The sequence below is a fragment of the Diadema antillarum genome, unplaced genomic scaffold (assembly GCF_040938485.1).
Source record: "Diadema antillarum isolate AM-2024a unplaced genomic scaffold, OU_Dant_1.0 scf00000003, whole genome shotgun sequence".
Lineage (NCBI taxonomy): Eukaryota > Metazoa > Echinodermata > Echinoidea > Diadematoida > Diadematidae > Diadema > Diadema antillarum.
In genome coordinates, this window is record NW_027270892.1 from 1,557,815 (window position 1) to 1,583,149 (window position 25,335).

A 25,335-nucleotide genomic window follows, 5' to 3' on the forward strand; every position below is an offset into this window, starting at 1 on the left:
TTGCATTGGACAATGCGTTGCCATGGTAACCGCATTTTTTTTTTTTTTTTTAAATCCTGTGGAGTGAACTTCCTCCACAGTTTTCAAGCAATTAAAATCAAATTTGGTAGGCATTATGGCCCTGAGGTATAGATGTGGAACACATAATTTTTGTGTTTGTCACACAAACCGTTGCCATGGTAACCACAATTTTACCAAAACCTTGCAGATCAAATAACTTTTCCATCATTCAAGCAATTAAAGTCAAATTTAGTATGTATCATGATCTAGAAGTGTAGTTTTGCAAGACACCAATGTGTTAGTTTAAGGAAAATGTGTTGCCATGGTAACCACTCATTTTTGTATCAAAATAAACCATTCAAGCTATGTATGAAGGTCAAATTTGGTGTGTATGATGGTCTTTAAGTGTAGTGATGCTGGGGGAAAGCATGTTTCCATTTGCTGTAAGTTTTATACTCAGTGTCAACTCTGTAATTGTACAGTAAACTAAAATTATTCTGTTTCCAATTCGACAAATGCACAAACTTGGTATAAACGTCATTGCCCTCATGACATCACATACTATAAAGCAACACTAGGAGCGGGGGTATTAATCACCTTCAGTGATAATTCTAGTTTCAGATCCAAAATCTGTCAGTCGTATAGACGTCAGTCGTATAGTGTGCGGCGGGCTTAACTTGATGTGTAAAGACCCACTTTGCAATGTGAACCGCCTTCATGAACTTGCAACAGCAGAAAAGGTGCAGCACTTCTTTATACTTCATGGCGCAAGTTACCTACTACTGTAAAAGAGGAATTTTTGGGGGTGTTTAAATTTTCGCGAATTTCGCGCAACCAGAAACTAGTGCGAAAATAAAAGCACACAAATATTTTTGCTTGCCATATGTTCCTATGCATGATGTCTAGATTCCGCGAAATCAAAAACACCGGAAACTCTTCTTGCCCGGCCAAGCGCAAAAAATTAGTTGCGCGAAAATATCCGCTTTTACAGTATCTCAATGTCAGGTTGGAGTTGAAAATGCCACACTTCACAACCACGGCACCACCTACGGTGTGGAGTGCAATTGATCATACACCGTGCAATTTAATTAAGTGACCAATCCAAAGAATCTCCCTCAACAGAAACAACTACCTGGTAATCTTGACAAACCTAAATGCATTTTAAACAGCTGAGAATTGACATTCTGGCACAGAACTGGGTACACAGTTTCCTCTGTTTGAATGACTTTCATTTCGCATCTGCACATTGTCAGATTGTCAGACCTACTGCATTAAAAGCTACAGCCCAGAAGACTGGACGCAAGTGTGCTTCCTACTGTAACACCATTTTACATGGTCCTTGTCCGCATCTATGAGAAGAATCTACAGAGGAACTGAGAAATTAAATTTCGTTTTTGGTTAGGCGTTACTAGTCGATACTTCAAGCAATTTCCATGTTACCATAATTGAATGTCAAAGATACACCATAGATGCAGTTAATTTCTAAAAAGGATTACTGTAGAAATATAAAGGCCCATCTGTGAGACTGCAGTTGGACTCCAGCCCTTACTATTATCATTATGCACAAAGTTAAAAGTTCTGGTTTAACCTGAAGGGGACGCACTGATTTTGCTGTCACACACATTTCCTATAGACATCTGCCCGAGTATACAGTGTACTCGGGATTGGTCTCCAATGGGTTAACAAGCATAAGTTCAGTAACATGCTACAACAGAATTGCTTCCCAAGTATGAGCTGCACAAAGAATGCTCTTGTACATTGTACGGCATGGTGATGGTTTATAGAGCATGGCAGGGCCCTCTTTCTATCCCGTGATAAACAAACCAGATGGAAGCACGTCATCCGGACAAACTACCGCATCATCTTCCACAGGCATGGAAATGTTGTCCAGCTTGGCTCAGCTGTCGGAGACCGTAGCATCACTCTCCACAAGTCAATCGGCTGTCACACAGAATTTTCCAGGTACATACATTCTGGCTCACACATCTCACATCATAAAGTCATTAGTGAGACTGATGCTTGCGATTTCTAGCACACTCCACAGTGTAGTCCCAGTTCTTATTCTCTTGATTTCTTTAAAAAACAATGTCACTAATGTCACAGATCCTGCCGAGGTCATACTCTTGTACCTTCATCCTTCCCTGATCCACCTAACAGCCTCTGTAGAAACGGCTTGGCTCTGTGAATGAAAATGATGGACAAACACATAATGACTGGAGTCTGAAATACAGTGGACTCCCATTATAACAAAGTCCTCAGGACTGGCAATTTTCTTTCTTTATATCAAAATGTTGTTATAACCAAACATGTAAACAATAAAAAACATGAAGCAGGTAATTTTAAAGTCTGAATTTCTACTTCGTTGTAACCGGAATTTCATTGTAACCGTGTTTGTTATAACGGGAGTGCACTGTAATGAATTTCTGCTACATAATAAGCGTACATCTTTGTGGGATAAAGACTAAAAGGAGCCCAACTGAAAAAATAAAATGATACGGTTGTGCGCGAGACATGAATTTGACTACTAGCACAATAAAGTCCCTACATCCACGAAATTAAGAGATGTTATGCACACGGTAATAACTTCTCATGCATTATTTGTGCAAATATTTGCTTCGTTGAAGACTGCTGACTTGAAGAACATCCTTTTTCTCTTTTTGCAACAGTTTTATTGATTTGACATTCTATCTTATTATCTTGAAGGATTTCAATGTTTGTTTTTAAAAGAGAGCAAAGTCGATACGGCAGCAAACATTTTCTGATTAAATCGACTTTAACAAACATAATTTATCACATATTCGTAGACACACCTACCCTTGGCAATGATTTTAAGTTAAAGACTGAGAACAATATGATGGTATGCAACAACAACTTATACTCACTTCTCTTCATCTTCTTTACTGAAAGTGTACAGACCATCTCCTTGTTGCTCTGTACAAGTAAAGAGAGAGAGAGGCAGGAATGGGTTAAAAAACATGGTTGATAAAATATTTATAAATGCATGCTCTGGGAATAAAGGTAGACTTCACCACTCGTCCATGATTCAAGTTCATAGAACATTTAATAGCATTGAAACAATATGGCAGTATTCACAATCAAAATGCCTCAATTGAGGTCAGGTGAAGACTTAAACGTACCTCTGAGTTCTGCTACCAGTTCCTCGGTATAAACATCCTTCAGCGGCCTGATGGGATTAGCTAATCTCTCGATCTCTCTCTGCTTAGCAAAGGCTTCTGCAGGAGTGAGTCCGACCCACTCAGCTTCTTCCTTCTGAAGGTCAGAAAATGAATGATAAGGAAACATTGTATCAGACTGGCTTATTCCACAGAATACCAGCTAAAGCTGAAATACCAGACATAAAATAATTATACAGCTGACATAGAGTAATTTAAGTGCCATCCACATACAGATAACCAGGATTTCTTTGCCTTACATTTTCATGTGATCACCACATTCCACACCACCCAGGCACTCACTGATCATGACCTTTGACCTTGATATTTCCATATGACTTTTCTAGCTAGAATTATGGCTGAAGAATGACATTTTGGTCCTCAACCTTTCATTCCCCTTAATTTCATTTTAATTGAGCACTTTGTTTTCATACATTATATCTCATATTCATAAAATGTGCACTGTACCAGATGTTCACAGGCAATATACGAGTCCTCAAATAAATTATACAGAGGAATCCCGTTATAACGAGATCATCGGTTCCGGGTGATTTTTCTCGTTATATCTGGATCCTCGTTGTATCCGAACACTTGTGGAATTTTTACTTTACATAAACATGCTCTGTTAAAATTGGGTTACATGCATTAAATAATATGACGACGTCATATTGATGAACAGAAAAACAAGAAAAGCGACAGGAAAATGCGAGAGCATTCTCGCGATAATTACACATTATAATTTTTTTTTTCTCTACGCTTGTTATCGAATATATCAGATTTGACAAATAATATAATCGTGTCGTAGATGGGGCCTGCCTTTTGTTATCCTTATGCTCAATCTGCACATCTGGGAAGAGAGAGAGATGAAGCAACATTTATGCAACTAAAGGTAAGGCAATCGCCCAATCAACGCTGCGTTTAGCGTAACTCGCGTGGATGAAAGCTGTGAGTAAAATCCGAATTTATCTTTCATTCTATGACAAATTATTGATGTAAAGCACGTGTATTATGGAGAAAGTTTGCACCGCAATCCATACTCTCGTTTTTTATTTCCTCCAGGGAATCTGTGCCCAACATCCTATTTATTCTCTCACTTTTACTGTACAGTGCGATGCGTGAAACGCATGATGACTTTTACTGCAAGAGCGCCATGTGCTTCCAGCTTCCCCGTTGCGATGCATCAAGTTGAATGGGTGCTTTGCGTGAATGTTTTAACCGACGAGATTTACGGGTGAATGCCGTATACAAAAACAAAAACCAGCATCGGGTAACTGTGGATTGCAAAATTGACTGAAATAGTACTTGTATTTCGATAAGCTGGAGTTGAGTTAATTAAAATTTTAGTATACGACCCCATCATATTTTAATTTTGACATCTAATTCAATTTATCTTATAATCAAAGTTACGTAAATGGGTATCTAACTGAGTGGCTAATGTTTGCGAAAGCAGCGAATAATAGCAGATTTTAACTCTCGTCAGGGCTCGGTAACAGTTGCGATCAAATTCAAAAACAGTTTTCCTTTTTACAACTATTTTTTCTTATCGCAAAGGATTTTTTAACATGTTCAAAATTTCTCCCAAAACTTACAATTCGCTGTGTTCACCGCTCACAGCTAGATACCCCCGTTACATATCTTTGGAAACATTTTGGATACGTAAATACAGTACATGTACACCATTTTTTCTTGTTTAAACCATTAAAGAACGTTAATTTGAATCGTAGCGTTTGTGATAACATTTCGGCATAAATAGCAGAGGCTATAGCTTCTAAATATTCCGATGCTGTCCCATCACGGACCTCGGAAAGAGAGTTTATGAACTTGCGTTCTGTTTGGCACTGGCAGATGTTAGTCTCTCCTTGCACGCAACGATAATTAGACAATTCACGCAGAATTAACCTTTTCTGGTTTTGAAATAGTGCGTGATTTTGCCCGTTGTTAAGTTTGGTTTCAAAAAAAAAAAGTTGTCGTTATATTCGCACAAATTCGGCTTATTTGTTTTTCTTTGTTTTTAGGCCCGAAAATTATCTCGCAATAACCGGAACTCCGAATCTCCATAGGTACATGTAACACGCAAATTTATTTGGGACCGGACAATTTATCCTGTTATAAGCGGATCCTCGTTGTATCCAATCTCGTTATAATGGGATTCCCCTGTATTAACTATTTTGCAACTGTTATTTCTTACTCAGAAGGGAGCTGTAATTTTAATCTAACATGAATTATAATGTAACGAAATTTTCCTCTCTACTGGGCTGTCATTTGGATGGAATTCTTGAATTCATAAAAACAGAATAAGACAAGATTTTGTTCTTAAACTGCTCTTTCACTATGGCACCAGAAAAGCAGGTAAACTGACACTGCCAAAGTTTACAGCGCATAATCCCCATTTTTAGAGCATAATACAGCCACATGCACTAAGAGAAAGTTTGACATTTAGTACCAAGTCAAAATGCAAGAACTGTAATAGCAGACACTGCAGCACACACACGAAACACCAACAAACACACATACAAACCCCCTCGCACATCCACACACATACACACATGCCAATGCACACTCCTTTGAAGCTGAGCTAACTCTGAATACTCACTGGGATGACAAATTTCTGGTACTTCTTCAAAATCTTCTCCCTCTTTGCTGGGTCGTCCGGGTACATATCCTCAGGGCTGGTCAGCCTCAACAGTAGATGTCTCTTGATTATCATCCCAACTAGAGAGTGAAGCTCCTCTGCTGGAGTCTGGAAGAGGGTGGGGGGGGGGGGGATCCAAAGAGAGTTCATGTATCGCGTAACAACATTTTGCACACATGTCCTGGGCCCAATGCCATAAACGGATTTGCCATCATTAGAAGTCCCAGTGATTGTAGTCACCATAGCAACAACTGAAACACTCGGGGGTGGGGGGGGGGGGGGGGCACCAAGCTATTGTTGCTTATTTTTCTGTGGTAACTGCATTTCTTGCAGTCAACAATGTTTACTGTTGTAGATTACTTCAAGCACAAGTCAAGCTGTCCGACAATATTTGACAATATTCTCGAGTTTGCACAAATCAATTTCAATCCACTATGAGTACTTCACTGCATGAAAACACTGGAGTTTACTATCGTTTTGTCAGAGGAAATTTGTTGCCAAAAATGATAGCAGAAAGCTAGACAGTTTTTCCTTTCTTTTAAAAAGTTGAAAGCTGTAAAAACATCTTCAAAGTGTATGATAAGAGATACAAGTTCATACAATGACAGACAAACTATGACTCGTGCAGTCCAGTGTTAAAAAGTCAATGACTCTTGTCATTCATTTGTCAACTAGAGTAATATTTGCAAATTATGAAGTCTCTCAAGCCTGATCTACAATTTAGTCACTCACCTTTTTTTTAAAAATCTTTTACTGGCAAGGCTACTGCAAAGTTTATCTGATATATTATATCATCACATGTACATATATATATATATATATATATATATATATATATATACATATATGTGACCGGCGACAACGGTTTCAGGCAAAAGTCGGGAATTTTGAAAATTCATTTTTTCACTGAATCACATTGCCCATTTCCTAAGCTTTGCATTGATATAAAACACTTGTATTCTTCGGCACCATAAGTGGGCATAGAAAGAGAAATAAAATGCACTATTTAAGTTGTTAGCCTGACAAAATTGCGAGAAAACAGGCTTTGAAGATTCACCTCTTTCTCAAAGACTATGTCCGAGCGGCGATGCGAGGGGAGAATCACCCATCCGTACGATGGTGCCAATCGATGTTAAGCTCCGCCTCTAGCAACCACATCGCCTTCTGATTGGCTCACTGAGAGAGTCAAATTTCCCGGGCACCTTCCCCTAGATCAGCGTATGGAGCCGAAAAACAATGCGTTTCGCACAGGTTTGTTTACAGTACGTCTTTCAAGATGGCGAATACGATAATTGCACGTACAGCTGTATGGTGTACATGTACATGTGTATTTGGTGCACGCATTACGCAATAGCATCCACACGCCATGACCGTGTGCATGTAACAGGAGCAGTGGCGAATCTACACATTTACAAATCGCGTTTTCATTGTGGTTGATTTGTCTATATCATTGGCGACCCTTTTGAAGGCAGAAAATTGCTTGTGCTGGCAAGGGTCACACTTCCTGTTTGTTTTGCTTTTACAAGACACGCATATGTTGCTTTGTTCGGTGGTGCTAATTAAATTAAAACAAACAAAAAAAACACAAACTCGATTCGTTAGTTTGGTGCGATCTTGACGTGTAGTATTTGAATATAATTAGTCACATGTGACCGCTCCTTTCCTCTCATCTACCTTCCATTGAGTCAGTCTGCTGTCATAATTTTTATTACATGTACAAACGTAGACAAGTTTGAGAATATCTAGTTTCTTTTCACACGGTTATGTCATGCTACATGATTTTCGTTTCACTTCCGTTGTCGAACATTGCGGTAGAATAGTTTGGATAGAAAGCCAAACGAAGAGCACGCACTACAGATCGAGCGTATATATACATAAACCACTATTACAATTGTATAGCAAGAACAATGGAGCATGTAATCGTGCACGCGTGGACAGAGCATTCCCCCAACGCTGCAACTGGAGTCTCCTAAAGCTGAATTATGTAAATGTATGCGACGCACCAGCCAATCGCATGCGAGACCCCGCGCCGTAGCAACGCTAGGGATATTTGCGCGGAGTTCGAAAGAAGCTCGAAACTGACGAGTGCGATCCAACATAGGGTGCTTAAAATTCCATTTTCGATAGGAAAAACTTAGTCTTATGCTATGAAATTTAGTGTAGATGTAGAAAACATATCAAAGATTCGATTTCTGCAAAAAACCTAAATCGACAAAAATAATGGTCAAAATCTTTGTACCCCGCCTAGGAGGGAATTTGCTCTTGTGACTTTTGCCTGAAACCGTTGTCGCGGGTCACATATATATATATATATATACATATTGTATATATATATACAAATCACATTTAATTTGGCCACTTTATTTGAGGCTTTAAAAATCTCACCTTCAGGATATAGAAATCAAAGCCAAAAGCATCATCAATCAAATCTAGCACCCTGTTAGTGGTCTCCACTTCAAATTCCTTGTCCAGGATATCACTGTAGAATTTCCTCTTGGTGATGAAAGGCTTCCATACTTTCTTCAACCTTGAGATGTATAAAAAAAATAAAAAATAAAAGAAGAGATAATATTTATATGAGCTTGAGCATGAATGAAAAATAATGGCATTCATGAAGGAATGTATTATTTGATATTTGTTCAACTCTACTTTATAAATATACTGTAAATATATTAGACACAATTACAGATATACATTAAATAAATACAATGTCTGTCTGCCATCTCAAATCTTTCTTTCATGATCTTTTTAAAAAAGACAAAAAAAAAACAAAAAAAAACCAACACAAACACTCAATGGATATTCTCAGTGCCAGGCCCAGTTATGCAACATGATGTATATGTGTGCTGATAAGATTTGGGATAAGATCCCTAAAGGGGGCATCCAACTGAGTGGCAAATGTTTGCAAACAAAGCAAATTCTAGGGAATTTTAGGTTTCACCAGGGTTCATTAACAGTTGCAATCAAATTGGTACACAGTTGCAATCAAATTCGCAAACAATTTTCATTGTCGTAAACGGCTTTCTTGTCGCAAAGAAATGTTTAACATGTTTACCAATTTGATTGCAACTGTTAATGAACCCTGAAATTCCCTAGAATTTGCTGCTCAGTGAGATACTCCCTTTAGGGGTAAGATTGTGCTATTTCTAATTAGTGGAAAGGGTTCCTTAAGTTTATGGGGCTAGACTTATGTGAGATCTTACAAGAAATCTAATAAATACGTAGGTAGGTGATGAGAACTAAGCTATACAAAGAATGATATGTATCTAAACAGCCTCTTAAAAAGTTGATATTCATATTGGAGAATGATATTTCTTTCTTCTTTACAACATATTTGGGTGAGTTTAAATTGAGAAAAAAAAAGTTAAATGTAACATTACAACCACCATCACTATGTCATGTCTACAATATAGAATCAAAAATCGCTCCCAAGCTTTTGATCAAAGACCCTTTTAGTGTTCTTACAAGGCACTTGTTTCTTTTAAATCTCAGATGCAAAACCACCCAACATATTACTTTCAAGGGTCTCTAATTAAAGAACATTCAACAATCAAACCTGTCTGTAGTGGCCACCCAAGGGAGATTAAAAAAGCGGCCATTGTAGACTGACAGGTGGCCACTGTAGACAGAGTCGCTAACATGGCTTTTCCCTTGGAGGAATTGTGTTTAGTTGTCGTATAGGGCAGGTGGCCGCTATAGATAGTTATACTCTGGCTATAAGAATATCATATCATTTATGTACAGCACAGAGGACAGGTATACATGTATATTTGATTAAAAATGGAGTGCTGTGTGCCCAGATGTAAGTTGCTCCTGATATGTACTGCATGACTACTGGCCTTTGTCTATGCAAATAGTGGATAACATACCTTACACCCTTGGTTTCTTTTGACTTCCTGTAGCCAATGATCTCTCCTTCTCCACCCCACAGACCAAACTGAGACTCTGGAGGATGGTGGACTTGGATGGGAACTCGATTAACTCTCTTTCTGTCACCTGTCACAGGATCCTTCTCCCAGTCCACTGGATCACGCATGTGATAAACAATTGCAAATTACCATACAAGCAATACTACTGGAAAGCAATAATGATTTAAAATGTGAATGATGACATGGAAGATGGAGAATGAGAACAGGTACAAGAATAAGAGGAGTAAGAAGGATAAAACAAAAGTAGGATAAAGTAAAGGTGGTGTTCCCACAATGTTCAATGAAACACTACATCCCCGATGCATAGTAATGACAGCTGTACTGCTGCACAGATCAGTCTCAGTTTGAGCTTACCCCTCCACATACTAGTTACTACCTATACATTCCATGAGAGATAGCATTCATTGTTTTATGCACTTTGGGAAAATTACAACAGCAAGGCAAAGCTCTGGAAGACACTCTCACAGCAACTCTGTCCAGTTCAGTTTTTAAAGGGTGTGCACAGTTCTGGTTGAGGTGACACACAACAACAACAACACACAAAACAAAACAACTTTCCATCGAGATGTTACCTACCTCCCTTGTCTTTCCAGTGTATTGCAGGACCTTGCATGCCTATTCTGTTCCACTTGAAGTAGGCTTCAGGCAAGCGAGAACCAACCCCTTCTTGATAGATTGCCTGAATTGAAAGAGAAATTCGTATTAAAAAGGGGCCATCACACTAAGAAATTAATTTTACTGGCACGAATAATACAGTATAGTGTACTCTCAGGAGATACTTTTGTTATTTCACTATTTGCTTCTGCAAAGGCAGTAATTTAGCACAAATATGGTTATAACAAAATTCCGGTAATAACAAAATAAAACTCCAGGTTGCAAAATTATTGGCTCTTAGATGTTTTTTCATTATTTATTTGTTCCATATATAACCAAATTTTGATATAACAAAAGAAAACTGCCGGTCGCAAGGACTTCATTATAACGGGCATCTACTGTATAATTTGACGATGCACATACAAAGGGCCAAGCCCCAACCCTATTTTAACTTGGGGGGGGGGGGGGGGGGGGGGGATAACGCTCAAAGATTTTGCCACGTCGTTTCCTGACTTTTTTCATTGAAGTCTCCCGCATATTTTGAGACCAAATTTGCGATGTCCGGGTACACCGGGATAAACAAAAACAAAAAAAACTCTTGCTTCTATTCTATGTTTTGAGTTTGTAATCAGACCCAATATGATCATGACACGAGTCACAGCGTGACTTTGGCCCAACACCTCCTTGTCAGTTGATCTCCAAACATGCACGAACTCACTTTACAAACAGTTTCAAACAACTACAAATATTTGTATCTGGATGAGACCCAAGTCCAGTAAAAATTAAATTTTCAACATTTTGACACTTTTACACTTGTTTGAATATGTTGATTGCAGCTAGAACTTTCACTCTGCGATAAATTAATCGCACAGGAGCAGGTAGAGGGCGCAGTATGGTAAGAACACATTCACGGCACAGCAGCCAATGCTGCGATTGATCTAAATGGAGCAATCTCATATAGTGATCACAGCAAGTTCTTCTATGGTATCTTTAAAAAGATAAACCTGTTTTTCGCCTTTCCCTCAGCATATCTCTGAGTCTGGTGGTAGCCACTGATTGAGGCTTGGGGTTCTTCGTGTTGTGGTTGTGTGTGTGTGTGTGTGTGTGTGTGTGTGTGTGTGTGTGTGTGTGTGTGTGTGTGTATGTGTGTGTGAATGAAAGAAGATTGTGAAATATGTGGATCTTTAAGACAAGGGTGACAGAATATAAACAGAAAGGACAGGAAAAAGTGGGAAAAGAAATGAATGAAAAGACACTAAAAAGGTAAACTGGGGAAAAATGAAACAAATGGTTTGCACAATAGAAAGTACACTTAATATGAAAACAAAAGATAATGGAAGGAAAGAAAGAAGATAAACTTGCATTATACATGTTGTACAGAAAGCAAGGGACATTTGGATCTACCCATGTTTGAAGAGAGGAAAGCAAAGGAAAAAATAAAGATTGAATACAAAAAAGCACTAGGTAGAATAACAGAATGAGAGATGAATCAAAACTGGGTGAGAGCCAAGATGAATAGGAAGGAACAAAAGAATTATACAGGTTGAAAAGGAAAGAAAGAAAAGTATGCATCAGAATGAAACATATTGAACAAGATATTAGACAGAGAGGTAAAAAGGAAACTAAGGTAGATAGAGGGAAAATAGCCCATGAAGGAAACAAATAACAATTACGCAGAAAGTAAGATTAATATAAAATTTAAAAAGTTAAGTAAGAAGAAACCCACAAAGAAATTATTGAAAGGAAGGAAAGGAAAATTTAGGAATACCTGAAAATGAAAGACAAGGGTGAAAGAATATAAACAGAAAGGACAGCAAAAGGGGGAAAGGAAATGAATGAAAAGACAACAAAAAGGTAAACTGGGGGAAAATGAAACAAATGGTTTTACACAATAGAAACACGCTTAAAATGAAAACAAAAGCTAATGGAAGGAAAAAAGGAAGAGAAACTTGCATTATAAAAGAAAGCAAGGGACATTTTTATATGAATATATATTTGAAGAGAGGAAAGCAAAGGAAAAAAATAAAGATTGAAAACAAAAAAGCATTAGGTAGAATGACAGAATGAGAGATGAATCAAAATTGGGGGAGAGCCAAGATGAATAGGAAGGAAAGAAAGACCACAGATTGAAAACGATATATTTATAAAGAAAAGGATACATCAGAAAGAAACATAAGAACAAGATATTAGAGAGGAAAGAAAGGAAAGGTAGATGGAGGGAAAATAACCCATGAAGGAAACAAAGAACAATTAGGCAGAAAGCAAGATTATAGGAAATTGAGAAAGTTACACAAGAAGAAACCCACAAAGAAATGATTGACAAGAAGCAAGGAATGGGAAATTCAGGAATACTTAAAAATGGAAGAAGAAAAGATAGAAAAGAAAGAGAAAGATATACATTGTAAGTGGCTGAAAACACACGTGCATGCGTTCAACTGCTTTGTATCGAACTTGAAGCTACAAGCGCTACCGCAAGACTTGGTTTGCCGTGGAAAAGAAAAAAACAAATTCTCTAGAGCTTTTCAAAGACACCATAGAAAAGGCCACTGTGACCACAAAATTCAGACCAAAAGATTGACCCTTTAGTGCATGCAATGAACATATTCGCACTACGCCAGTTACTTGTATACAGTGAGAGCAGCATTTCAAGAGAAAGCTTATGGTCAAAAAATGGGTAACTTGCTTTAATCGTAATGTTATGGTCTGTGTGTAACCGTTGACAGAGCATCCCTACAGGAGCGAGCATCATAGCCTTCGTAGCCTTCATAGCCAGACGCAGTCTCCGCGGAACATATCCCCGATACTAATATATTAGTTACTCCCTGCTTGTTCACGAAATACGGGCAAATATCTATGAACTGGTGCCCCGCAAGTCACTGTACAGGCATGCTAACCTGGAAACATTAAACTGCACATTACTTGAATATGAGACCATTCTGAAGCAAACAATTTTCACACAACAATAGATATACAGTTAAACTCGCCTAAAGTCGACGTCGCATATGTCGAATAATCGCGCAAGTCGAAGATTTTAAAAAGTCCCGATTTTTCCCCATTGACTTGCGTGTATTAATTCACTCACAAGTCGAATTTTTTAAGACGAATACTCGCCTACGTCGATGAAATTCCAAGAACACTTTCACGGAAAAACCATTGAATTCACCTTGCCTAAGTCGAATAAGATTTTATTGTGTAATAAATCATTGTCAAAATCATGAGACGCCAGTTTTTGTTTACATACAGTATATACCAAAAGAAACTTTGCGTTAAATACATTAACGTTTCATTTACGCAAGCGGTTTCACCTGAATCGTTATTAACGCAAACTAACGATCGGGAAAATTAACGTTTGTAGTAACGATGAGTAACAATCCCAAGCGCAAATTAACGATGTTTCGTTGACATTAACGATAGTAACGCAAGAACTCACGCGAGATTTTGGTTTCCGTTACCCAGACCTGGTGAAAGGACGACGTATCGCCTCTGCCGAGTGTAGCGATCTATGCCTTATATACTTAGCGGAGTCTTTTCGCGAATCGTATCACAATTTCGCGAATGGCCAATATGCGACCGGGGTCACCAAAAACGCACGCCGTGCCAATAACAACAACAAAAAAGCCCAATGTTTGCCTTCAGTTTTGGAAATGAACAGCGGTAACAATCGGCTCCATAAGATGCTAGAATAAATGTCAGATGTTTGCTCTTAATTTTGGAAATGAATAACGGTAATATTCAATGTGGATAAAGCGTCTTGCTGAAGGGCAAATATCGGGCACACCGCTCCAGCTCTCAGCTCCAAAGTAGACAACATACATGTACATTATACACGTGTATGCGTGGTGTAACTGTAAGTCGATTTTTTTTCGACTTACACACAAGTCGAAACTCGCCTAAGTCGATGTGTTTTGCTCAGTCGCGAGAAGATCGACTTATGCGAGTTTAACTGTATAATGTACTCTTAAATGAATCCCAAAAGGATTGGAACAATCATCCCCCAGCATTCCCACTGATTCCCACTGATCTGTTACTAGCCATCCCCTTTAATTATAAATACAACCCTACCTAACCCTAAACCCCAACCCTAACCTTGCTTACTACTTGTAATGCACAGGTGTACGCGCACTGCGGTGGGGCCTATTTCACGATTTTGCCGCACTGCATTTGCTGCATTAATAGTAATAACGTTAGTAAATATCATTCACACCCCTTTCATATTGGCATCCTCGGATGTCACGCCAGACTTTGAGTCTGTGATGAACATGGCCTGACTGCATGCCCTCCCAAATCCAAATGTAAACACGAGGTACAGCCCATTAGTAGGGTACCTACAGTAAGGGGGGTCACCGTGGCCCCCCCCCCCCCGGACTCCTCGAAACTTACATTTTCAGGATCCTCATGACATACCGAAACATAATCAAAATGTTAACAGGAACAAAAAGTGGCTGTTCTAGGTGAAATTTAACCCTTAAAGGGCCTGCCGGACTTTTTTGGCTATGCTCAGACCGGAGGGGGGTGGATTCGCCCCCCCCCCCCCCCCCAAGATCTCGGCCATCAGTGGTGCAATCGCGATGAAATTTCACATGTGTGAGACCCACGTCATAATCTACAAGATTGTGTCATAAGATTTTTTGAAATAATCAATTTCTAATTTTGATTAATTAATTAATTATGCAAATTAAGCTCAAGATCATATTTTGGCCTAATCAAAAGCATTGAGAGTCTAAATTTTGATCTGTAAATCTGTTTCAGCATATTTAACAATTGTACATCACAAAAACTTCCAAAGCTCATTTCGATTCTTATGTATTCTATTGTTTTCAAAATTTATTTTGTATTTCTTTGTTTTTCAACTCTTGTTTTTTTCTTTTTTTCGATTGGAAATTGTCACTGACCACTTTTCTACCATAATTACAGTGGCGGATCTACGGGGGGGGTTTAGGGGGTTTAAACCCCCCCCCCCCCTTGGGCTGCCAAGTAAAAAATATAATGTGCATAGGAAAACGCCACCATAATGTCCAGACGCATACAATTTAATTTCCAAAGCAAAAGATATAGCTACAAACGGGAGTTTTTGGACTGTAACATGTCAAAATTTTCAAGCTCGCTCGCTTCGCTCGCTCGCATTGAATCGTTATGCCACTCTCCTAACGTTACTGCCAGTAATTGCCAGCAGTTGCGCCCGATGCCCCCCCCTTAATTTCCAAAGCGAAAGATATAGCTGGCCATTTTCAAACAAAAGTGGACATGAGGGTGAAAATTTAAACTTGGAAGAAATCAGTAGGCTTCAATATTTTTTGAAACTAGATATCTTAGACCATATTCTTCCATAAAGATTACGTAAAATGATTTATTATATCTCGTAATACAGCAAATTTAGAACTTGGATAATTTAATGTCATAAAATGTGTATTTTTGCATCAAAATTCACATACTACAAATCATGACAGAATATTTGTATTTAAAGAGTATTTGTTGATAAGATAAAACCTTAGTATTGTATTTATCCCCTGAATAGCATTACATATTCTCAGAAATCATTTTCAGAACAAATGAGGGCTTCAAAGTTTTCAAAAATGAATGTCGTGTCACTCACGTTTTAAACATAAAAAGCTTTCTAGAGCTGTGCATTTTGAAAATCAAATTACTCCAATACAGGAGCAAATACAGTTTCATGATACCTTATTTCATGTGTAGTAACTTTGTCCAATTTGTAATATGTAAAACCAGAATCCACAGTCAAAGTTCTGTCGTGTCACTCACAATGTCGTGTCACTCACGATATGTCGTGTCACTCACGATATCATATTGTACACAAATCAGGACAGAGACTAATCATTAAAACATTATACTAAATGGAAACAATGAATATAATCAAATGTCATCCCTGGTAAGAGTAGGCCTCCTGTAGCTTTCCCTATTTATTTTCAGATTTGCCCATTGCAACAGGAATAGTCTGGTTATGATAAGTTTATCTGCATGTGACAGCGTGTTTGTGTTTGAAATCGGCACCATATCTTTTACATGTGGGCATTCCACTAAAAAAAAAAAACCAAGAATAAAAAACAAAGATGATAAACAAATATCCAGAAACAACTTTGTTTCACAGTGGATAGTATTTACAATTTGTAGGAAGGGTCATAGCAAACCGATATTACAATTTTTGGTCCAATTTGGAAATAAACAGTATTTTTCAGATTGAAATAGTGTGTCTTTTGCTGAAAATATTCATATGTGGCAAAATTTGCATGTAGATCTTCTGAAGTAGAAATTTTCACTACAAAATGACTTTCAGCTGATTAATCCTCCTTGGTATCTGATAAAATATAATATTATATATATATTTTCAAATTTCAACCTCTTTCAAAGTGCCATGTCCATACTATTTTTGACATACAAGTTTTGGTAGAAAACAGTGTTTTGGTCAAATTTTGTTCTAAATTCAAATGCAAAGCTAAAGTGTGATACATTTTGTATCACACAACACATCCACACAGTTCTTTAAATACCTGCATAATTCAATTTTAAAAAAGTGCTATGGACATTACATCGCCATGCTGCAGACATTACACATTCGTAGAAAAAGTATTTAAAGGTAAAGTTATGATTGAGAGTAATAGTTTGGATTCTACACTGCAATATTGATATCTGTCATAATGAATGCCCGAACCCTTGCATAATCTCTTAAACATTGATGTGAGACTTTCATCAGCAATAAGTGCACTGTTCAACAAGGTTTTGACCAATCTTCTGCATCCATTACGATCTTCTATAGATCTATATATTTTTACCATGAAACTCTCAGGCAATTGATGTAACCTACAACTCTGTATGTAACAGCAACAGTATATCATGATGAGCGATTACACTGTGTTGGCAAGATTGTGAGTTGAAACATTGTTTGAGAAGAGAAACAGAAACATCCCTGTTAATTGTGTTATGGTCAGTTGCTGTCTGACTTGTCTGTGAAACACATTCCAACTTACATTGTGAATATCTGACCATGTCATGACTGGTAGCCATCTCGACACATTTCGTCAGATAAGAGAGATGTGCTCAAACATGACACTCTATGCAAGTTGTGTTAGGGGCATACAAAAGACATTATCAATTTACTATTCAATCCAGTTATTTACATGATGATTTTATGTTTCATCATTCAAATAATGTGGAAATGAAAAGGAATGTGACTGGAAATACAAATGTACCCCTTCCTCAGAGTCTGCAGTTTGTTCCTTCTAGCAACTGTATTTTGGTTTGTAGAAATGTAATGTTGTATCATAGCAACATTTACGTCCTGAATTGTACTTTGCAAAAGAATCAAGTGTTTTGTACTTTTAGATATCATTTTGTACTGAACAAGCAAAGACATTCATGTGCCATGCAGTCTATTGCCTTGATTTTTGAGCAATCCAGAAAAGTGATAACTGTGGTCAAACTTTACTAAGTGATCTGTTAAGAGGCTAGTGCTTGGAGTATGAAATTTCTGAAAAGACAAGAATCCATCAAAATTTCTTTGAGTGCAGCAAAGGAAAGCCATTCTTAGAACAGAATGAAGTCACAGCAGTAGTCCTTCTCCCACAATGAACTAACAACAAGAAAAAACAACTAATCACTTTTAGTAGCTTCAAGCCGATGTGGAAGCAAACAAACCATTTTTTCTAAACAGACTTTTCTCATCCTAGAAAGGATTGTGTAGAAGAAATAGAGTATAAACAAATCCTTCATAGTGCAAAATTACGTACTGAACATTTGTTGAAGTCTAACAATGTGTGCATTACTTTTCATTAGAATAGAAATTGGTTATTAGTGCAGAGTTACCATGAACATAATACCAAAAAAGTTACATTGTTGAGATAATTGTGGAATTTTTGCACTTGTCGTGTCACTCACGTTTTGGATGTCGTGTCACTCACGGCACGTAAGGGTGAACCATTTACAACAGAGATGGAGGGATTGATTGTGACTATACATATTAGATAGGTACACTATTGATGTACATGCACTAGTACTCATGGTTCTCTTGGAGTACTACTTTGGCACGAATCCAGCTGTAACCGTTAATGGTCAGAAACCCATGTCCGAAATTTGTCGTGTCACTCACGCATCGTTTTTTAATCATAATTTACTTGTCAATTGGAGAATTCAAATCCAACTGGTAATGGTACATGCCAGTCCTACACTGAACCTAAAATGATAGCCATGATCCATTCATAACCTCCAGGTGGGAAGATATGTGCCCTTCTAACTCTCAGATTGTCGTGTCACTCACGTTTGAAAATGACCAGCTACAAACGGGAGTTTTTGGACTGTAAAATGTCAAAATTCTCATGTCCAGACGCATACAATTTAATTTCCAAAGCGAAAGATATAGCTACAAACGGGAGTTTTTGGACTGTAACATGTCAAAATTTTCAAGCTCGCTCGCTTTGCTCGCTCGCATTGAATCGTTATGCCATTCTCCTAATGTTGCTGCCAGTAATTGCCAGCAGTTGCGCCCGATGCGCCGCCCCATTAATTTCCAAAGTGAAAGATATACTACAAACCCCTTTTTGGGACTGTAGAATGTCAAAATTTTCAAGCTTGCTCGCTTCGCTCGCTCGCATTGAATCGTTATGCCATTCTCCTAATGTTGCTGCCAATAATTGCCAGCAGTTGCGCCCGATGCGCTCCCATTTATTTCCAAAACGAAATATATAGCTAAAAAACTCCAGTTTTGGAACTGCAGAATATCAAAATTTTCAAGCTCGCTCGCTCGCATTTTATTGTTATGCCATTCACCTTATGTTGCTGACAGTATATAATTTGTCGATCGTTTCACACCGTCATTCCATAATCCATGTAAGGAAAACGTACAATGTTCCTCAATGACTGCGTTGTTGAATGTATCACATTCCGTAATGTATTGTAGTCCCATTATTGCTCACGCACACACGCACAAGCATACAGACCGTCAAAATTACTTTATGGTTCCCCCCATGTTTCGACCCACCGTACGCCACTTTATATATATATATATATATATATATATATATATATATATATATATATATAATAGATATGTGTGCGTGTGTGTGTGTGTGTATGTGTATATTGTGTAACATATGCATGGTCTAATCTTGAGCCCCCTCCAATGTTTGCCCCCCCCATCCAAAACTGCTTCCGGCGCGCCTGTTTTAAACTGTTATTTGATCTTATTCTAATAAGACGTAATATCATGGACTGCTTTTTATGTTCTCCATTACGTTAGTAGATGCCAGGAAAACATCACTTACGGGGTTCAAATAGCTATAAAAAAAAAGAGAAAAAATCGGCGCGACGCCACGCGGTTCCACGCGGCTCACAGACATCGCCTTGTGGACGATGCTCTGCATCGCCATTGGGACATCACAAACCCAGGGACCGCGGAGCCAGGGTCGGCAAAAAAGATAAAAAATAGAGCATGCAAGTATGCTTAAAATTGCAAGCTGGCAACCCTAAAAATGAAAAATCTCCCTACTGTGGGAGGGGGGATACCCCCCTTCCACACCCTCCCCCCCCTCGCTCGCTTCGCTCGCTCGGGCTTGGTCGCTACGCTCCCTCGCAATACCCAGCTCAGCCCCTCAAACCCCCCCCCCCCCCCCCTTGGAAAAAAGCTAGATCCGCCCCTGAATTAGCACAAAACTAATCAATGAAAGTGATCAATTGTAAAAATAATCAGGTTTTCATGACTTTCATGACAGAGCACCTTTTTTCCATCATAGAAAATGTACACAAAATCACAAAATTGTGCCCGTTTGGGGGCGACATTCCGTTACAAAAATGGGCATGACTTCGCAAAAGTATGCACAGATGTTGCAAATTTGGTCTCAAAAGTTGCGCGAGACTTGAACAAACAAAGTCAAGAAGCCTCGCGATGAGGCCTTCTCGTGTTACAGAATTATAGCCAGAGGATTCTGCCCCCCGGTCCTTTTAGGGTGAATGTTGCATTAAAAAATTCAATTTTCACATATTTTCATTTTTAAGGAGGTGGTATGGTGGCTTTACTAAGTATCTATTCCATATCTTTCTTTTTGATGAACCAAAAGTCACTAACTTCATTGGTGCGTTCAACATACCATGCCCTACATGTATATTGAAAGTCATTTTATTAGGTGAAAGTATGCTGTCATGGCAATGCACAATATCTCACTGTAAATCTTTATTTTTTAAAGAAAATGTTGTTTTTTGGACCAAAAAAAATCAATATGTACTAACATAGCTCTTTCCTATACAAATATTTGGCAACATCATGACGCATTAAACATACAGAAAATCCAAATAAACCGTAATAAGCTCGAATGTAAAAAGAAAAAATATAAATCTTCTGTTTCCATGACAACAAGGTGTGCTATTTTAATCTATATACATTGAAACTTCAGCTGGTTATCAGCTCTCATAAGCCCCAAATTGTGTACATTATCACTCTACTTGTTACGGTCATACATGTATCTATGCCAATCCTTATGAAATTTAGAAAATATCTTTTTTTTTGTCACAGTCTTATACTATTATGTAAAAGAAGCTAGTGATGTTGAAACATCAATGTTCAATTTCTTAGGTTGTCATAAGGGGGCGTTGTGAGCTTAATTATGATAACACGCAAAGAAATTGTTCATAGATGTGTGCTGGGATGTAAATTTGAAAAATTCTTATCACTAAAAGTCATAATATTAACTGATGTATTATGAAATACATTCGTTACTTGACCGTAATAATTTCTCGTAAGAGTCCCTCTAAGTTGAGGAAAATCCTACGCCGATCAATAGATGGCACTCTACATATCTCATTTTCAAGATATTCATAATTAACATCTTTTTTTTTCACACCCAGAAATACTGATATTTGTTATTCTGATAGTGACCCTGTGTGAAATAGCAGTAACTCCCTCTGTCAATGGGGTGTCAGGTGGGGTGGTGATGGGGGGGGGGGGGGGGGTAGGGGATATTTTTCCCTGTCTACTTCATTTGGTTTTGGATTATAACACCCCATAGACATTTGCAGGGTGCTTCTATAATGTATACCTAACTATATGTAATGCTTACATGTAGGGCCTACATGTTTGCTAATAAAACACAGGCTATCTTGACTACATACTGTAAAAGTGGAAATTTTCGCGGTGTTGAAATTTATGCGCATTTCGCGCATCCACAAACTAGCGCGAAAATAAAAGCACGAGAATATTTTTGCTTGCCATGATGAACACGGCACGCACGTCCTCCGGAGGACGTGCCATGTTTTTGGTCAATATGAAAGGGGTATCAGACAGATTCCCTAAATTTACCCTTGCTCCCAGTGCAGTCCCAGGGGGCCAGGCCCGGCGGGGCGCCTGGCGGCGTTTTTTTTAAAGACGGCACAGATTGGGGCATGGCGCGTATTAAACCTATGGGAAAAACGTTGGGTTAGGGTTTATGGTTATGGTTCACTTAGGGTTAGGGGCGCTAGTGTACTTTCGCACCTGTTTGTCAAATGACCTCCAAACATGCACAAATTCACCCTAGTTATTCAGTAACCTAAATACTTGCATCTGAGTGAGATTCAAGTCCAGTAGAAATGGAATTTTCACCATTTTGTCACTTATATCCTTCTCGGAATTTATCTCGATCGCAGCTACTCGCTCGGCGATAACTGCGTTGCACAGGAGCAGACAGCGCAGCACGATGTACAAAACACACGGCAACGCAGCAGCGAGCACTGCGATTAGTCTGAATGTAGCTATCTCACAGTGACCACGGCAAGTTTTTCTATGGTGTCTTTAAAAAGATAATACTTTTCCACCTTTCTCTTGGCTTCTACCGAGTCGCGGCATAGCGATTTAGGATTGGGGTTGTTCATATTGTGTGTGTGTTTGTGTGTGTGTTTTGTTTTATAAACAAAATTCTTGATTTACCTTAATGTACCATGATGTTGAATCAAGGTAAATCAAGAATTTTTTATTTGATATTGACAATGTAGAATTTATGTTGCTTTAATTTAGTATACTAGTATAAGTGTTATTTTGCAATGAAATAATTTGTATATTAATGTTTATATGAAAAAGAAAGAAAAACAAGAGACCCGCGGGTCTAGCGCTCACCTGAGTATCGCAAGTTCACCTTTCACGCAGTCACTAATCTAAATTATTCACAGCTCTACCAAAATTTGACCAGGCATTCTCAAGTAGAAGATGAAAATGTACAACAAGGGCCCAATTTTTTTAAGATTCCTTAATTTGGGGGGATTGGGGCCCCCTGGGGCCCTCTGGGTGGGGCATGGTGCCCATTTTGATAAATTGAGATCCTGACCCCCTAGGGATGCTACCTGCCAAGTTTGACAAAAATCCATCATGAGGTTTTCAGGAAGAAGATGAAAATGTACAATTCAGGCCCCCATTTGGACCCTTCCAACCACCACCCCCCCCCCCCCCCCCCTACCCAAGAGGGGCACCCCTGGATCTCCTATGAACAAACTTGAAACTACAGTCATTAATGTACTCACTCATAGTATTATCTCAGCTCTATATATAACTTCTGATTCTAGAGAAGATTTATAAAGATTCCTTCATTTGGGGGATTTGGGACCCCTGGGGCCCCCTGGGTGGGGCATGGTGCCCATTTTAACAAATTGAGATCCTAACCCCCTAGGGATGCTACCTGCCAAGTTTGGTGAAAATAGGTCATGGGGTTCTCAAGAAGAAGATAAAAATGTACAATTTAGGCCCCATTAGGACCCCTCCTCACCCCCTCCCCTGGGTCCCAAGGGGGGCACCCCTAATTCTGCCATGAACAAACTTGAAACTACAGTCATCAATGTACTAACTCATAGTATTAACTTAGCTCTATCACTTCTGGTTCTAGAGAAGAAGATTTTTGCAGATATTCCTTAATTTTGGGGGTTTGGGCCCCCTGGGGGCCCCCTGGGTGGGGCATGGTGCCCATTTTCACAAATTGATTTCCTAACCCCCTAGGGATGCTACCTACCAAGTTTGGTGAAAATGGGTCATGGGGTTCTCAAGAAGATGATGAAAATGTACAATTTAGGCCCCATTAGAACCCTTCCCCACCCCCCTCCCCTGGGTCCCAAGGGGGGCACCCCTGATTCTGCCATGAACAAACTTGAAACTACAGTCATCAATGTACTAACTCATAGTATTAACTTAGCTCTATCACTTCTGGTTCTAGAGAAGAAGATTTTTACAGATTCCTTAATTTTGGGGGGTTTGGGCCCCCCTGGGGGCCCCCTGGGTGGGGCATGGTGCCCATTTTAACAAATTGAGTTCCTAACCCCCTAGGGATGCTACCTGCCAAGTTTGATGAAAATCGGTCTTGGGGTTTTCAAGAAGAAGATGAAAATGTAAAAAGTTTACGCACGACGCACGACGGACGACGGACGACGGACGACGGACGACGCACGACGGACGCCGGACGAAGGGCAATCGCAATAGCTCACTTGAGCCTTTGGCTCAGGTGAGCTAATAAAAGATTGACAAAGAAAAAAAAGGTGTGGGTGTGTATGTATGTTAATTGGTGTGAATGAAAGAAGATTGTGAAAATGTGATAAGACAAGGGTGAAGAATATATAAAGGAAAGGCTAGGAAAAGGGGGAAAGGAAATAAAAGAAAAAAATACACTAGCAGGCTAGTGTATCAAAAAGTTAAACCCACAAAAAATAAAACGAAAGGTTTACAAAATCATGGAGAGTTCATTAAACGAAAAGAGGAATGCAATTACAATGTACTACAAAGAAATACAAATTGAAAACAAAGATGAATCAAACCTGGATGAGAGCAAAGATGAATATGAAGACAAGAAAGAATTATACAGATTGAAAAGGAAATAAAGGGAAAAAAAGAATTACTAGAATGACATGTAAGAAAAAGATTGGAGAGGATAGAGAGGAGAGGCCCTCGTAGTTGGAGGGAAAAACAACCCATGAAGGAAACAAAAAACAGGCAGAAAGTAGATCTATGCAGTTGAGTTAAAAAAGATATTGAGAAAGACAGAGAAGAGAAAAATCACAAAGAAATGATTGCTAGGAAGGAATGGGGAATACATTCTACCTGAAAATAAAAGAGAGAAAAGAAAGAGAAAGATATAAGTGACAGCATACACTCGTGCACGCGCTCATTCAACCGCCGCCATGAAGCTACAACCGTTAACGGAAGACTTGGCCGAGGACAAGGAAAAAATAATTAGCTTTTCAACGACACCATACAAAAAGCCGCTGTGTCGCTACATTCAGACCAATATTTGTACAGAGCAGAGCAGCAATTCCAGCGAATAGCGATCAAGATTTTCCAATGATTTTCCGACACTTTTAAACGCTAAAAGTGTAAAAACTTAACGTATATTCGACTTTGGAGACTCAGATGGAAGTATTTTAGGTTACTGAATAACCAGGGTGAGTTTGTGCATGTTTTGAGGTCGTTTAACAAACAGGTGCGAAAGTACTGTACACTAGCGCCGGGTTAGGGTTAGGGTTTGATGGTTAGGGTTAGGATTAGGGTACGGTTTAGGGATAGGGTCCCCAATAGATAGGGTCCCCAATCTGTGCCGTCTAAAAAAAAAAACACGCCGCCCGGCGCGGCGCTGGCCCGCGAAGGCATCAATACCGTTACGTCCATCCCACACAATATTGAACGTATAGGACTAACGGTTCGGCATGGGTTTATAACTTTTACAGTGAAGGCAAAGATAGCTCTTTATAAAAGGCAACGTATTTCCAAGAACTCACCATGGGATCTTTTTCCTTCTTCCCTCTCCAAACAACATTTTTTGGTATGCGAGCCCGTTTGAGATTCTCAGCAATAACATTGTACTTTAGGGAAATGTTCGTCATTCGGGAAGCCATCTCGTCTGATGTTGAGCATCGCACCACGTCCGATCCGTCACACATACGCAAACACATACCTCTATCTTACACTACATACACACGTTGTGATCGTACATGTAGTTTGTACGCGGGCACGGGTACGCGGCTTGTTGCGTGTGTATCCCCATTTCAGCACGCAGGA

At 38.9% G+C, this 25,335-nt stretch overlaps 1 protein-coding gene across 1 annotated transcript; it reads right to left on the minus strand.

Annotated features, from left to right (window-relative positions):
- Window positions 1-80: 80 nt before the first annotated feature.
- Window positions 81-25,194, minus strand: LOC139738554 (large ribosomal subunit protein bL28m-like). The gene is made up of 8 exons (XM_071649205.1): window positions 25,056-25,194; window positions 10,311-10,413; window positions 9,675-9,828; window positions 8,191-8,332; window positions 5,767-5,913; window positions 3,138-3,270; window positions 2,883-2,931; window positions 81-2,179 (listed from the first exon to the last, which is right to left on the minus strand). Exons 1-8 carry the CDS (start codon window positions 25,170-25,172, stop codon window positions 2,116-2,118), a joined length of 909 nt encoding a protein of 302 aa, XP_071505306.1. The 5' UTR covers window positions 25,173-25,194; the 3' UTR covers window positions 81-2,115.
- Between the last annotated feature and the right edge of the window lie 141 nt (window positions 25,195-25,335).